General features: G+C 35.7%; 2 protein-coding genes across 8 annotated transcripts in view; one reads left to right on the top strand and one right to left on the bottom strand.

The window, feature by feature from the left end:
• Positions 1-5,800, top strand: part of LOC6046415 (5-hydroxytryptamine receptor 1A) — a 37,923-nt gene extending 32,123 nt beyond the window's left edge. Inside the window, exons 4-6 of the mRNA XM_038250980.1 lie at positions 232-381; positions 640-1,021; positions 4,909-5,800. Of these exons, the coding sequence (XP_038106908.1) occupies positions 232-381; positions 640-1,021; positions 4,909-5,611 (1,235 nt within the window). The 3' untranslated portion in view covers positions 5,612-5,800. The remainder of the gene's footprint in view (positions 1-231; positions 382-639; positions 1,022-4,908) is intronic.
• The window catches only part of LOC6046341 (FERM domain-containing protein 8), a 169,259-nt gene that overhangs the window by 51,672 nt on the left and 100,899 nt on the right, over positions 1-16,688 (bottom strand). The window contains exon 1 of one of the 7 annotated variants that reach the window (XM_038250971.1): positions 612-722. The exons of the other annotated variants lie outside the window; for them this stretch is intronic. Coding sequence (XP_038106899.1) covers positions 612-666 — 55 coding nt within the window. The 5' untranslated portion in view covers positions 667-722. Of the gene's footprint in view, positions 1-611; positions 723-16,688 lie in introns of those variants that run through there. 7 annotated transcript variants of the gene reach the window in all.

Below are 16,688 nucleotides of genomic sequence, written 5' to 3'. Positions count from 1 at the left end.
TGAATAAAACTTTTATAAAAAATAAAAAAGTTTTTTTCTCGAATTAGTTCGTTGTAGCAAATCATTGCTGAAGAATTATTGTTGATTAAGCCGTTGAAAATATTTTTTAAAGTATAAGTCAAAGGTATACCCTAGCACATACCACACATAGCAGAATTTCCCACATAGAACCATCCGTCCGTCCACACTAATGAGCGTTCCTGTGCTTGTTCCGTTCGTACATTTCACCAGGATTAATAGTGTCAACCACGCTGGTATCGGTGTACAGCGTGGGACTGATCGCCGTCGACCGCTACCTGTACATCATGTACGGACTCCAGTACCAGCGCTACATCACACCGGGCCGGGCGCGGTTACTAATCGTCGGCACGTGGCTTCTCGGTACGTATATCCTCCTGTATATACTGGACCGTTTTGAATGGGTGGAGTTTTTTGCAACAATTTCTGCATTTTAATTTAAAATTTCAAAACTGATCAAATTCAATTAAAAAAAAGAGTTTTTTTCAGTGTTAAAATTTTAACCACAACTTTTCCCACTGTGCAGTCATGGACAGAGTACAAAAGACATTTTAATTGCACGCCACACCATCAATCCTTCATCGAACACTCACCGGTCTCTCCTCCAATCCCACCCCTCAGGTCTCGTCGTCGGGTTCCTGCCCGCATTCGGATGGCGCGGTGACACCGAGGGCGGTCGCATCTGCTGGTTCATTCGGCTGGCCCCGCCCCCGCTGGTCATCCTGACCACCGTCCTCGGCATCATTCCCGTCCTGGTGGTCATCGTCCTGTACAGCATCATCCTGCACAAAGCGATTCGACGGGTGGCGCAGCTGAAGAAGGCCTCCCGGGAGCAACAGGGCGCCTCCCTGGCCGGTAATTTACGGCTGTTTCGTGGGGGTGGCGGGGGTCGAGATGGCGGCGGAGGTGGTCAATCAACCGATACGGAACAACCGCTGGCCGTGGAAGATCCAACGAGGAGGTCTTCGGCGGAAGGAAAAGCCTGCTGCGGTTGTTGTGGAAGGTAAGTGCTGCTAGGGATATGTAATAGCTGCACTCTAAACTTGAGTGGCCAAATCTTCTTACAAAAGTGTAAAAGGCTATGCAATTTTATGTAAGAATACGACGCTCTTATCTCCAATCCCATTTCTCTTTCAAGTTCTTTGATTGCGGTTTCCTGAGAGAACAAAAGTATCTTTGGTGAGAGCGCGTTGACGACGAAAGAAAGAGATCTCACAAGCTATAGTGACGGTCGCTATACTCTATGATATCGTGGTGTAGGAAGCATGAAATGATTCAAAACTTAAAAATAACTGAAATATTTCGCTCAAAATCAGAACCATCACTCAAAGGGTACTTTTTTAACTTTTTCATAGAGCGTCCAATTTTCCGGGGTGACAGGATTCCCGGGAAACGGGAAATTTTTAACAAACCGCTTGAAGAAAAAAACAAGAAAATATATCAAAAATCAAATTATTTGCTCTACAGCATTGCCTTGGTGCTCTCGATTGCGAGATTCCTGCTCAAAACTAGGTTCCGAAGGTTTGGTTGTTGAGGCAACTGCAAACTTCTTTTTACACCTTAGCTTCCATCCACCCCGGGATTCGAACTGACGACCTTTGGATTGTTAGTCCAAATGCCTACCAGCGACTCCATCGAGCCAGGACCCAGGAAGACGACTCCTACACCTGGATTGAGCTAGCAAGCCAAAAATATATAAATGTTCTTAATTTATAGGCTGTCTTGCAATTCGTTCAACACACTAAGAAAAAATAATCGTATTTTTTGTGCAGTACTATTTTTTTAATCACAGTGTTTGAACAGCGATTTAAATGAATCCATGCTTCAAAACCATAAAATTGCTATCACTTATGACTTTCACTTATGAAAAAAAATCATGAAGAAAATATGGATTTATTAGCAAATCTTTTTTCCATAACAAATGTTACTTGTTTGAGTTCAACCTTAAAAACTGCCTTTTCAGTAGAAATATATTTTTATGAAATCACAACTCAATGCTTTTAAATATTTGGAGCAAGATTTTTTTCAATTTTCATCCAATTTAGCCATGGTAAACATAATCGTGAAAAAAAACTTAGTTTTGATCTTGGCAAAAAGGGTACTTTATTTTCAGATGTTATATACCAAAAAAATTTCGTTTAAAAAACTAACCAGAATTATTCAATTCAATTCAATTAGTGTTTATTAGTAAATAATCAATTTACAATTTCGTGTTTCTTATAGCCTAATAGAGTTTTGGAGTTCCTTTCAACTATGGTTTACACTATAATTCATTTTGATGTAATTGGATATTCTAACAATGGATTTGGCAAGAGAAGGAAAATTAAAAAAAAACTTCGAAATTTGCTAAGGAAAAGGATAGAAATAGAAAAAGCTTGAAACTAAATCACTGTTTGTTTTGTTTGTTGACGTTGAAAAACTTCGCTGCACAAGGCTGCTTATCCGTTGTAGATGTACTTCATCATCAGCTCACTAAGAGCTTGGAATTGATCTGCCTTGTTCCGGCAGGCACGAAAACGCGTGAGCATCTCTCCAGCAAGGGCGAAAACCTCGGGAAGATTGAAGAGATCATCACCGGTAATCAGCTTGTCCCGCGGAAGTGCCGGCCCCAGAAGCGGCTACATTCTCTTTCTAGCAAAAGTTTCTTTGCCATGCAACTTATAGCTGGTTTTAAAGGCTATTTTTACGCTAATCAAACAAATTTTAAAAATCTTATCTTTGTCATCTGATTTATCATGTCTTTTTACCATTCAATAATTATTTGTCAGTATCAACAATCGCAAAATATGAGTTACAAAGTGGCTAAATTAGTGCCTCAAAATATCCAGATACAGTTCTATTAGCTTTTGGCAACAGGATTTTTCGACAAATTTCCTCTTGTCAAAAAATGACGGATAAATGAGACTTTTCCTTCTCCAAAAGAACTCTACAAAGTGGAAGGTCTTAACCTTTGAAAAATATCTAAATTATGTTCATATTTAACAGTAATTTTCCTTAGAAAAAAATGGTTAACAGGAAAAGTTTTCAAAAAGGCTTTTATACGCATTTTTTATAGAAATTTTATTTTTCGCAAAATGGAGCGCCATCTAAGACTTCTTTAGCATTCGCTTGCTTCTTTTGATCGTTTCATCGCATAAATTCTAATGGAACTTAAACATATTTATTCTTTAAAACCGGAGTCCTACACAGAAAAAAAAAATCATGGTAATATTACATCTGGGAAGGGGTACATCTTTTATGTCAGAAAAAAAGGTGTAATTTTACCTCTGGAAATGTGTAATTTTACCTCTTTTCTGGTGTAATGTCACTTTTTCAGTCTAAATTGAGGTAAAATTACACCATAAAAGAGGTAATATTCAACCTTCCAAAATTACAGCTTCCAAATTTACATTATTTTTTACTATGTAAGTTATTCTCGATTTCATTGGTAAGTTTTCAAACGAGCACTTACAATGAACTCACTTTCATGAGCGATGAACTCCAATACATGTAAAAAGTCGCAAGCAGGAATAAGGGAGCAGAAAATGGGACGCTAACGTCAAGAAAATGAAGGAATTCGACGCTTACGAGAGAGAATTGAGCGAAAAGAGACCGAAAATGGACATTTTTCTCTCCACTTCTATCTTGTTTTGCACAAACGATGAACGTTTTAACCGAACGATGATCATTTTGCTTCGTGCGTGTTTGAGAAGATTTCAGTGAAAAAGATAAAACCATCGAAAATTCAGCCAGAAATCACTCACTCATCGCCGAACGAATCTGTGCCGAGTGAAGCGCGCAACCATTCGTGAGCGAACACGGCTGCCAGCGACTTGGTCAATCGCTTCACACAGCGCCTGCTCCGTCCGTCAACCACAGGCCCAAACAGCGCGGCGCCTTTAGGCGCTCTTTAGGCCTACACTACTTCACCGTAATAGTAGTTTATGCAAAAAGAGGATTTTTTCAGCACGAGTCGTACATTTATCCAACGAGGTTCACCGAGTTGGACAAATACGAAGAGTGCTGAAAAAAATCAAGATTTGCAACGAGTTCCATACAACATTTTTTGCAATTCCAAAAAAACACACACTGAGTGAAATTTTAATTCAAATTTTCATTCATTTTTTCAATAAATTGTTCAAATCAAAAAAATGTTGAAAAGTATTACTTTTCAAAACAAGTGCTGAAAAGTTCAACTTTTCAGCACCCATATGAGTGCTGAAAAGTAGAACTTTTCAGCATTTATTTTGAAAAGTGTTGCTATTCGATTCTGTTATTTTTGGTACAGAAAAGTAGGCTATTTCGTCGTTCAAGAATGACAGGAAAAGTGAGTAGTTTCACGACGGAATTGCAAAAATATGTTTTTTCACTTGTTTACATTCGAATTTGTGATAGATATTGTGTTTTCAACGTAATTGTAAGATTTTGTGAATAGCATTGATTTTAAGCAGTTTAATAAATGATCAAAACAAAGCCGATCACGCAAAAACCGGTTCCGTGTTCGAACCGGTTGTTGCGTTTGAAACGGAACTTGTATACGATTCTAATTAGATTCCATTTCAGAATTCGGATTGATTTGACTGGGTTTGAGTGACAGCGCAATCAGCCTCTCTGGACCATTCGCTGCACTAGCCAATAAGAGAGAGAGAAAGAGAGCAAAAGTGAGAGTATTCAGTAGTGATTGGTGTGCAAGTGACAAACGGTTGTTATCAATTGCAGGGTGTGACAAGATAGACTAGATAGATAAATGTCAACTTTTTTTAATATTTCAGGATTGAAATCGATATTTTTTAAATTAACCAATTAAATTCGAATTGAAGCAATTCTTTTTTTGACATGAAATCCACAGATTTTTCCAAACTAGCATTTGAGCCCTAATTCCATGCATTAATTATGGCATCACTCTTCCAGACGGCCCAAGACGTCATCCCCGCCGCGACGTGACACCACCACCACGGGAAAGAACCCCACCCGCCGCAAGGCCATCAAGGTGGTCATGCTGACGACGGGCTGCTTCGTCGTGACGTGGCTGCCATATTTCATCGCCAGCACCATGTTCGTCCTGTGCGATCCCGCCACCAGCGAGGACCTCTGCCGGGGGCTGCAGTTTGCCATCGCGAGCCCGCTGGCCATCCTCGGGTTCACCAACAGTCTGCTGAATCCCGTTATCTACGCCTGGTGGCACCAAGGCTTCCGGAACGCGGCCAAGCGGCTGTGGGCCCGGGCCTGTCCGTGCTGCCAACGGCAGCGGCGGTCAAGCTATAAATCATCGTCGCAAGATTCGCAGGGCGGTCCGGTGCCGGCTCCCAGAACGACCACCACCACGACTTCGTCGTCGTCCGGTGAAGCTAGCGTTGGTGACCTGCCCCGCGGCTCAACTGTCACGACCTCGACCGGAGTCGTGTCTTTGCACCACGTGGAAGAACCAACGTCCACGTCTTTTCGAAGAAACAACTCCACCAACAGCAGCAGCAGCACCTTCAAGCCCGTCCCCCACCATCGATCGGCGGCCAGCAGTGACCTGGAAAATCGAATAACCACCGGAGCTACTCCACCGCCGCCGCCGGTGCCCAGCATCCGGCAGATGTCGTCCTCGACAACGACCAGACTGTGAGAGTCCGGAAGCGGAAGCGACCTGGGCCCACGTGGCAATATTACGTCGAAGCCAACGCGGGATATAAATTGTGTGGAAAGCTCCTTCGAGCGCGAGGACCTCGTTCTTTGTTGTTGTAACCAATCCCTGGAATAATAAATTACTTTGGTATAGAATGTTGCTGCCGGGTGGGTTTGTACCAGGAATGTCCCCTTGTGTGTGTGTGTGTGTGTGTGTGTGTGTGTGTGTGTGTGTTCACAGCCATTTTTGCGATGAACTATGGATGTCATGGTGGACTGCTATCCCTTGGGTTGGAAAAAGGCAGCGAAGTCAACAATATTTCTATGAACAATGTAATTAGGATTACGATGATACTTCAATTCCCAAAGAAAACAAAACATTGTAATAATCAAACCGCTTATTTACGAAACAAATTGTAGAATTCAGTCCTCAAACCGAAAGTCACATCATTGTCTCATGAGTTGGCGATAAAGGGTGCAAAATTATATTTGTGAGTAACAAATAGAATGAAATCAATATGAAGTTCTTCAGGTAAAACAACCGTGTACAAAAACAAACCAAGAGATAGCAATGTTCGAATCATTCTGAAGAAAATGTAATATTGTTGCACTGTGCGGCTGAATGAGCACAACACTCTCAATAATAGCACCAACCCGAGTTGCTGCTAGCAACGCAGATTACGGAGAAGACTGTGTACAGCACAGTCTTCGACCAGGTATTTTCAATTTCAATGCACTGGGCTTTGTGCAATTTGCAACGTGTAGTTGGTTCGTAGATAGCAATAGTGAGTTCATTCCTTGGACGATTATTGAATCATGAGATTGTCAATCTAAATGAAATTCTTTAATTATTGACGGTTGAACAAATAAAATCTCCAAAACAACCAATGCAATTACTACACTTTTCCCTAAAACTTTTTTATTCCTCGCAGCAACTCCTCCTCGTTAGCGAATTTTATTTATTGCTCTCAGTTTTTTTTTTCTTGCTAGTATTAGATCCAAAATGCAGCACCTAGAACTGGGAGATGATGGGTGCATATTGCATGAGCAGAGTGCACCAGAGGCAGAACCAGACCAGACTAGAAGAGTCAGAGTGCACATTCGGACCAGACTCCATGCAGCTAGCTGGCACACGTGCTCACCAACACCCGTACTCCGAGGTGCCACTTCCGCCTTGACCGGGCAGCACCGGCGGTGCGATCTTTTTTTTAGTGACAGTCGGACGATGGAACAGTTAGAAATTTAAAAATAAACAATTCCAAAACAAGAGTGAACAATAAATAAATACTGCCTTAAAAAATTACAAAAAAAACTAAAGTAAAAACGAATCAGAGTTCAACAAGACATCAAGTAAAAAAGCAAACAGTTCAAACAATAAATAAAAAAACAAATAAAACAAATGTTCGTCAAAACCTGTCAAAACTAACGAATTTGATTACTAAAATAAAACCAACTCCGGCGTAAAAAGAGACATGAAGTCACCTCATCCCAAGCATGGGTAAATAACAAGGGAAATTCGTAATAATGCTTTTTTGCAATTCCGCTGTAAAACTGTTAACTTTTCCTGTCTTTCTGGAGAAACGAAACGGCCTACTTTTCTCTACCAAAAATAACAGAAAGGAAAATTAATACCTTTCAATACCTTTCAATACCAGTGCTGAAAAGTTCTACTTTTCAGCACTGAAATGGGTGCTGAAACGTTGAACTTTTCAACACTATTATCGAAAAGTAACATTTTTAAATATTTTTTTGTTTTGAATGGTGAATTTACTAAACACATGAATGTTTGAAATAAAATTCCATTCAAGAAGCGTTTTTCGGAATTGCAATAAATGTTGTAAGCAACTCGTTGCAAAACTTGATTTTTTCAGCACTCGTCGTATTTATCCAACTCGGTAAACCTCGTTGGATAAATGTACGACTCGTGCTGAAAAAAATCTTCTTTTTGCAACTTGTTGCATAAACTACTATTCTCTGGTATCAATACTAAATTTTGGTATTCCTGGAACCTTTAAAATTTGTCTTAAGGATTATGCAAGAGCAAAATGTGGTATCATACAAATTTAAGGTATTGTTTTGATAATGCAAAACTGCAAAATTTATCAATGGTCGAACACCACATTTTGGTATTCTTTTGTTATTACAATGTTTTATCAAATTCCTCTGAAACTATGATAAAATTTTGACCAATTTTGACAAAATAATTAAATTTGTGCTAAAATAATGTCTCAAAGCGAATGCTTTAATTGAAAACCGGAAATTTAAAATTTTATTTTAAACATTTTTGATATACCCCCTAAAGAAATGACTTGAAATTGTGGAAAATGGAAATTTAAATTGAAGGATTTCATCAAATTCCTCTGAAACTATGAGATTTTTTATGAATTTTGACGAGATAATTAATTTTGTCCTAAAATGACTTGAAACACAAAAATGTTTAAGCTGATTTTCAATTTTTTTTTGTTATACTCACCAAGATTTTTTTTTTCAAGCCAGCGACCAAAATGTGCCCTTGGTTGCCCAGTAATAGATGGTAAAATACCATCAAATCATACCAAAATCATGTATGTGGAAGATCACAGGAATACCAAAATCTGATTTTCCAAGGGCGTGGGAATACCTAAAAATAAAACCATGGTAATACAAAGTTTTGGGATTCAAGCAATGTTCAAAAATCCAAAAGACCTCAACTTGGTTCAATACCAATGGTTTTATTTTGAGGTATTATTTTACCCTTGGAATAACATGGTTTGGCATTGTTGTACCCTTCCACATACAAGACTTTGGTATGATTTCATGGTATTTTACCATCTATTACTGGGCAACTATGGGCACATTTTGGTCCCTGTTATTTGCCCAAGTAATACCAATTTAAAAAAAAAAGTGATCAAAAAAACATTAAACATGAACAACACAGAAGATAGAATAAGTTGAAAAGTAAAACAAGAAAACAAAAAAATAACAAAATGTTCAATATTTATGAAAATTCAAAACGAACTAAAGGGTAAAATAAAATGCTCAATTACAAACAAGACAGAGATAAATAAAATGAATATTTATATATTTATTTTTTGCTGTATTTAAATCTTAAGATATAAAATTGACAGAATAAAAAATATTCTTATAAATTTTTAAAAATGAAAGAAAAAAAAAACAAATATTGAAAAGGTTTGAAAAGGCTTGACATTTTTTTGATATTTTTTTTTACTGTTGATGTATTTATATGTTTTTCAATGTACATATAAGCATGTTTGAAAATATTCAAAAATGTTAGAATTGTTGGTTAGAAAATGTTTTAAAATAAGTTAAAATGTTTGAAAATGTTTGTAAATCATTAAAAAGTTAATTTTTATAATATTAATATCTTAAAGTATAAAAATGACAGAATAAATATTATTCATTTAACATATACATTTTAAAAATTACAAAAAAAAAAACAAATATTGAAAATCATAAGACTTCATCCATAAAGTACGTCACGCTAAAATAAGCCAAAATGTACTCGCCTCCCCCCCTTTTTCACGCTTTTCCTATACTTTTTACATGCAATGTCACACTTGCTCAGACCCCCCCCCCCTCCCCCATAGAGCGTGACATACATTATGGATGACGCCTAACGAAATCGGTTTGAATGACGTTGTTGCTTTCCTGACAGAAAAAGCGCTTTAAAAATCATTCGAAAAACTTGACCCAATTTACAAGTTAAAAAAGAAAACCTCTTCATGTAACAACTATTCTCAATCATTTTAAAAAAAATACTAAAACAAGTTAACCCTCTACAACCTAACCCCGCCTTTGGACGGGCTTCGATCTAAAAAATCACCAAAAATCAATTTTCCAACCGATTTTTGATCTTTAAAACGCATTTGATAGAAGAACTCTTCAAATTTTAGAAATTATCAGGGTTGGAAGTTTAACTTGGTTTATGTGAATTTGCCAATGTTTTAAAAAATGTCATTTTTTAGGGTCAACTTTGACTGTGTTTTTAGTAACATTTTCTATATTTTGAGTAAAAAGAAGTATGCAGTAATTTTTGTAGTGTCCCAGACTACGCCTCTACGCATTTTTTTGCAATTTAAATGATGATGGTGCCATTCTATAGCAGAAAATGTGATAAACATGCAAAAAATTGAAAAAGTGACTGTGAAAACGTTTAAAAATTAGGTAGGCAAAATGTAATTATATTATGTGGTAGAATAGGCCAAATACTACCAAAAACAAACATAAACTAAACAAGATAAATGCAAATTAAAATACCTAAAATAAAACAAGAAAAAAATAAAACAAGAGAATTTAAAGAATTTAAAGAATTTAAAGAATTCAAATTTTTCGTAGAACAAAAGTTGCTCAAAATGACCTCCTGAAAACGGAAAAAATAAATATTTTCGAAAAAAATTTGGGCAGTAGAGGGTTAAATAATAAATCAATCTGATGTCTGCCCAGGCTTGATACACGTTTCAAAATGGCTGATATTTCTTTTTGAAATGATTGAAAATTTTACAAATACAAATTCAATGTTCGAAAATAATTGAAAACTAATTCATAAAATGCTTGAAAATAGTTGAAATAAAAAAATACAGTTCTTCCCATTTTTTTAATTTTTGCATTATTTAAAATGTTTTGAAAAGTTTGAAATTTTTTGAAAATGCTTGACATTTCGTGGATTATTTGGTTTTACTTTTGATGACTAAACAACTGACCTGACCATGTTTGAAAATGTTTGATTTTTTTAGAAAATATTCAAAAATGTTTTTTTTTGTTAGAAATGGTTTGAAAACAGTTAAGCACGTTTGAGCATGTTTGAAAATATTGAGAGATATTAAAAAATGTTAGAAACTGCTTGAATTTTCTTTAAAGATTTTTTAATGTTTGAAATAAATAAATATTTTGAAAATTGTTTAGAAATGTTTGAAAATGTATAAGAATGTTTGAACTGCCCATGTTCGCATAAATGTCCCATATGCAAAAACAGCAAGCTGAGAAAAACGCATTTGAAGCTTGTCCCATACATAAGGCTACGTGTTAAGTTTTCGCGAATAAACTGAATTTCCCCCTGATTTCTGGAACAAAGTTGAAGGCTTACCTGAAAGATCACACGATGTTGAACTAAACTGCATCAATAACTCAAAAGCGATACGATCAGGAGCAGTGAAAATTGTTTGAAAATGTTTGAAAATGTTACGAAATGTTAGAAAATATTTGAATATGACAGAAATTGCGAAAAATTGTTAGAAATTGTTTGAACACGTTAAAAAATGAAATAAAATATTAGAAAATGTCATGAAATGTTAAAAAATATTGGAATGTGTTAGAAATTGTAACAAATTGTTAAAAAATGTTAGAAAATCATGAAAAAGGTTAGAAAATATCAGAATACGTTAGATAATGTCAGAAATCGTTACAAAATATATGTGACACTTGCTTTTTTATGAGAATATTTGAGCATGTTTGTAAATGCTCGTAAATATTTGTTATTTTCTCTTAGTGTTTATAATCATGAGCTCGACACGGTACTGCAGATGATCAATTATTTTAGTATAAACTTTAAAATAAAAATGAACGTTAACAAATTGCACTTTATGCGGTTAAATAACTGTGTCTGCGGTCCGCATTTAATCCTGGAAAAGGACGAATTAGAAATACTGGGAGTTCATTTTGAAAATTCTTTTTCTAGAACTGTTAAATTAAATTATGATTTTGAAATTCAAAACTGAAACATTGTTTAAAATTGCATTCTTCAATGTCATTTGAATTTGAAACAAAAAGTTTAGATATTAAAAACATTTATACTATCAAAGATTTGGTATTTGGCTCAAGTTTTTCCGCTAAATAAAGTGCACATTGCTCAAATTTATTCAAGTTGTTCGACGTTTCTATGGAATAGAGCGTCCAATTTCCCGTCCCGGAAAAAATTCCCGGGATTTCCCGAAAAAAAATATTTCCCGTTTCCCGGGAAATATGTAAATTTCCCGGGAATTCCCAAAATTTGAGCGAAAGTATAGATTTTCTTAACTTTTTGGCACATTTTTTATAAATCATGAAAGAACTCAATTTTATTTTATTCAATTCAATTTACTGCTCATATAGAACTGTCAGTTCGTCTGAAATTTTCATTTTAAGATTTTTTTAGATGATATTTATTTCTGAATCATTCATAAATTAAGATTTTTTTTTTTGAATGAAAATAAACTGTTATATTTTTGGTATGATTTTAAACGAATGGTATGAGTTGATGTTATATCATATGAAAATATGGTATCCCTTCCCGCCAAGATCAAAATTGAGTTTTTTGTACGTTTTTGTTGACCATGACCACATTAGACGAAAATTGAATTCAATGGTAGGCGATAATCCAACGAATCTTCTGAAACTTGAATTTTACTAAAGCAGTTTACTTTTGACTGCCGATGCAAAATAAGAGTTACGATGAACACTAGCACGCATTTTCTCGAATAATATCCAAATTTTCAATTCTCGCTTACTTTTTCAAAAGGTCCTATCAACATAGGAAACCCATCGCGCACAGCTTGTTTTGAAAACGTAATCTGGAACTATGGGCAGTAGAGCTACCAAGGGCATAAGAGGTTAAAATATGAAATAAATTAACGACTTTTTTGGCTTTTAACCGGAGTCCTTTATTTGGCAGAATCATAGAAAAATTATTGAAAACTGTTTCTTATGATAAGGTGCCAAAAAAGCAAATATATTTCAAAAAATGTGATTGCATAAAAATGGTTTCAAATGCAAAAAAAAACTTTTTTTTTTTGGTAAACTAATGTTTATCCATTATTTCATGAGCTGAAACCAGTAAGATTTTTTGTGGAAAAAATATTTGTTATGAAAATCATATTATATTTATTTATTTAGACTTTATAATCTATATTATTATTTTTTGTCATATTCTCTCAAACTTGTTAAAGAAACAAATTTAGAAGCAATTTTGTGGTTTACACAGAAAAAAAACAATTCTCGTAATCGTGAATAAAGTTCACGAATGTGAGAACCACGAAGGAATTTATTCATGAGTATGGTGCATTTGCACCATAAACGTGAATATATTCCTTCGTAGTTCTCGCATTCGTGAATTCAATTCACGATTTCGAGAATAAGTTTTTTTCAGTGTAGAGCATAGGTTCATTTTACTCACAGTCCACACACTGTGATTAAAAAATATATACATCCTTTTAAAAAAAATGAATTACCTATGTACGATTTATGCATGACATAGTAAGCTAAAAAATTTATGTTTTTTCTTTAAGTCATATCTTTATTTAACAAACAGTAAAGGTATTGATGGATCCTTACACTAATTTAGACCATGTAGGTTGCAATTTCACAAAAAAAATGTTGCAAAATATCAATCAGAACCAGGTGCAGAACAATTTTCGATAAATTTCAAATTTCCCGGAAAATTTATTGAAAATTTCCCGTTTCCCGGGATTTTTGTAACTCCGGAAAATTGGACGCTCTAATATGGAATAACCATTTTTTTAAACTGAAACCTGTAATCAGATGTTCTTAGATGTATTTAATGGAAGTTTAGGATTAGTAGATGCAGATTTGAAATCGAAGGCTTTATTTATAAACAATATTTTATTCTCTTACCCTGATACTGACGACCGTATAGACCGTGCCATGATGGCACAATGTCAACATACTTCTCTAACAAAAACATTGTATATATGTATAGCGTATTGCTCTATATCAGCGATTCTCAACCTTCTTCTAGGCCGGTACCCCCTGCCATGTAAATCAAGTAGGCCCGGTACCCCCGTTGAGAATCACTGCTATATATCAATAATTACAACTAATGCAATTTATAGATTTGTACAATAAGAAAAAAAAAACATTTCTACCAAAAGTGGTTCAAGAAAACCCTGAGTACTATTGTTAATTTGATTTGGTTAATCGCGGTGGGTTTTCTTGAAATAATTCGAACTGTCAAAAATCCACCAAAGCATCTACCGGTGGATACTTTTCTACCACAGATTTTTATGCGATCAATGTGGTAAATGCTTTGGTGGATTTTTGACAGTTCGTATTATTTCAAGAAATCCACCGCGGTTAACCAAATCAAATTAACAATAGTACTCTGATCTTGATTGGAAGCTTATTTGGAAAAACATTAGTAGTAATTTTTGACATCAAATTCAAGAGAGGCTCTTTTCTTAGTAGTGAATGACGTCATTGGTACAAAACCTAACCAGTTTAGAAATAACGTTAGAGGTGTAGAAAACAATACTTGTGATTTTTGTAATCGATACTAAGGAGCTGTTTGAATTTGGCTAAAGAATGTACTCAATGTAAAATTAAAAATTATGATCGATGATCCTGAAGGAATATTAGCAACAGATATTGATTGAAAGAAAAGTAGATTGAAGGCAGCACTTTTTCTAATAGGCGAGGTAGTAAGTTTGAACATAAAACATTATGGTACACCAAGTTTTAGTATATTTGAGCAATCTTTGCGAGATACACGATGGAACAACAAAAAGCTTGTTAAAAAACACTTTTGTAATTTTCTAAACATACTTTGAGGTTATGGACAGGTTTTCAGAAAAAATGTTTCAAGATTTTATAAAATGTTTGCAAGTGTGTGAAATGTTAGAAAATGTGTGAAATTGCTAAAAAAAAATAAAAGGTTTTTTTACAGTGTTTCAAGAGCTCATACCGCCACCTAACTCACGAGTATGAAGTACGATTTTTGGCTGGTGTACTTTTGTTTGTGTTTGGCAGTGAGTGCGACTCGTTTATTAATGGGTTTGTGTTCTGGGTTTTTATGATGTTTCGGTTTCCTCCTGCCTCTTCCCCTTCCCACAGCAATGTCCGTCGATTTTATGGAGAAAGGGACGGAGGGGGGCTTTGTGGGTGGATTTGTATGTGTGTGTGTGTCCATTTGCCCTAATGAAACTTTTATCAGCCAAGTTATACACCACCACCACCACCACCGACGAGATCATAAAACATGAACAGGTTTGTTTGTTGTTTACAAAGTGTTAAAAGCAAAAGTGGGTGTTATGATACATGTGTGTATGTGTGGGTGGTTGGTTATTAGTGTGTGTAAAGTGTGCTTGATGGTCATATTAGTGCACATAAAAATGCACCAACATGTCGTTTTAGCCTCAAGCACGAGCTACATGCACAGATTTATCAAACTGCACAAAAGGTGGTGCTAAAAAAACAATTGAGATTCATTGTTTTATAATTAAACAAAACATTCCCTAAAACAGTTTTAAGTTTGCCAGACAGTTTATCATTAATTTATATACACAACACCGACATACACTTACAATTGCGGACATTTTCTACGCCAGTTCGAAAACGCGACGTCATACGTTCAAGGTGAGACATATTCCAAGTCACGTACCAGTGATTTCCAACTCCGTTATATTGAATCCATTTTCCCCATTCTCCAGGTTTGTCATACAACCACCCCACCCACGCCCAGCGATGCCTGCGTGAAGGAAAAGGGGAACACAACAAGTGTAAAGGGGAAGGCCATCCCCGGAAACGGAAACGAAGTTCCATCCCGAGACCGATACTCTGAGTGTTTTCTGTGCACTGTAAAAATCTTGAAATTTTAGTTTAAAAATGCTGTATTTTTTCCAATTATCAAAAAAAAAGTTCAATACTCAACTATTCAAAATTTGGATTTCTATATTTTTTAGTGTAACTGCACATTTTTTTCAGTGCGCGAGCAAACACCCACTTTTGAGTGGTTCTCCGGTTGGTGGTCCAGAGTCACCTGCTGAGGACACTTGTGAACGTACTCACGGCCCACTCCTGAAAGGTGCATCAGGGTATCACACATCGCAAATGCGTTCATGCGAAATGTTGTCGAAATGTTGGCACGATAGTACCTGCCGACGAGCAGGTCCTTAAAAATGCATTTCGTCCCGTTTATGCCACTTTGGCTTGATCTGGGTCGAGAGAAAAAAAAACGAATGAATTGGCCAATATTGAGGGATGCAGAAAAAAGCATCGGGTTGAGTAATGTCAAGAGGAAATTCATAAGATACTTTTTATTTATTTTTAAAAGTTATTTAAGTTTTAGAGAAGGAGTTGCATTTGTAAATTTCTACTTATTTATATTTATGAATTTAAATTTGAAGAAAGGGCAGAAGGGCAATTCTCTGAGATTTCGGTCAATCCTTTTTTTGGTGCCTTCGGTATGCCCAAAGAAGCCATTTTGCATCATTTGTTTGTCCATATAATTTTCCATACAAATATGGCAGCTCCCGAGCAGACGGAAATAACTTGGGAATAACATTTTTTGATATTTAAAAATACTAGGCCAATAACCTTTTATGTTATTTATAACAAAATTTGTTATTCATCGTTATGAAATTTTTGTTATTGGATTGTTATTGTAATAACAGACTAATAACAGTTTCAGTTGTTCTTCGAACAAATCTTTGTTATTATTTTTTGTTATATTAACAACTTATCCGATCATCCCAATAACAGTCGGAGTTATTCCACAGACAAACAGACATGAAACTTAGAACAAATTTGTGTTCAAAATGTGGGACCAGTTCGAATCAGTTTAAATTCAAATTTTGTCTGCACACTAGCGACACCTACTTGCGGATCCATAAAGCTCATCTTCTGCCTGACAGCAAGTTTTGTAAGTGTGGGTGTGAGTGAGTAAATGGGGACAGATAGGCAGTCGACCAAAACAAAAAAAATGAAATGATTTCGAAACACATTTTTGTATAAATGAAATTAAAATACTAGTAATTATGCAAAGTAGTTATTGATAATGCATTTATTTGCCAAAAGTGTGAAATGGGAGTGTGGACTTCTTTCGGGGGAACTATCGAATATTTAACGCTTTTCCTTTCACTCCACCGACGAGGTGCTCGCACCTGGTTTAACCTGTGACCGTCGTTCTTCCGGAGAAACAACATCGTGGAACGAACGACTGTCCTCTCTTTAGAGCTATGAATTGCTCTCACCTGCTTTTACTTGCGGCCGCCGTTTTTCACCGTTCGACCAGTGACCATTAAGTTTTCTCTTAACAGCTCTATTTGGAGCTGAAAATTTTTTCCTCCATTTCTAAATCGCCAAAAACGTTG

The sequence above is a fragment of the Culex quinquefasciatus genome, chromosome 1, assembly GCF_015732765.1.
Source record: "Culex quinquefasciatus strain JHB chromosome 1, VPISU_Cqui_1.0_pri_paternal, whole genome shotgun sequence".
Classification (NCBI taxonomy): domain Eukaryota; kingdom Metazoa; phylum Arthropoda; class Insecta; order Diptera; family Culicidae; genus Culex; species Culex quinquefasciatus.
The sequence above is the reverse complement of the archived record's forward strand: the minus strand, read 5'-3'. Positions and strand labels throughout refer to the sequence as shown.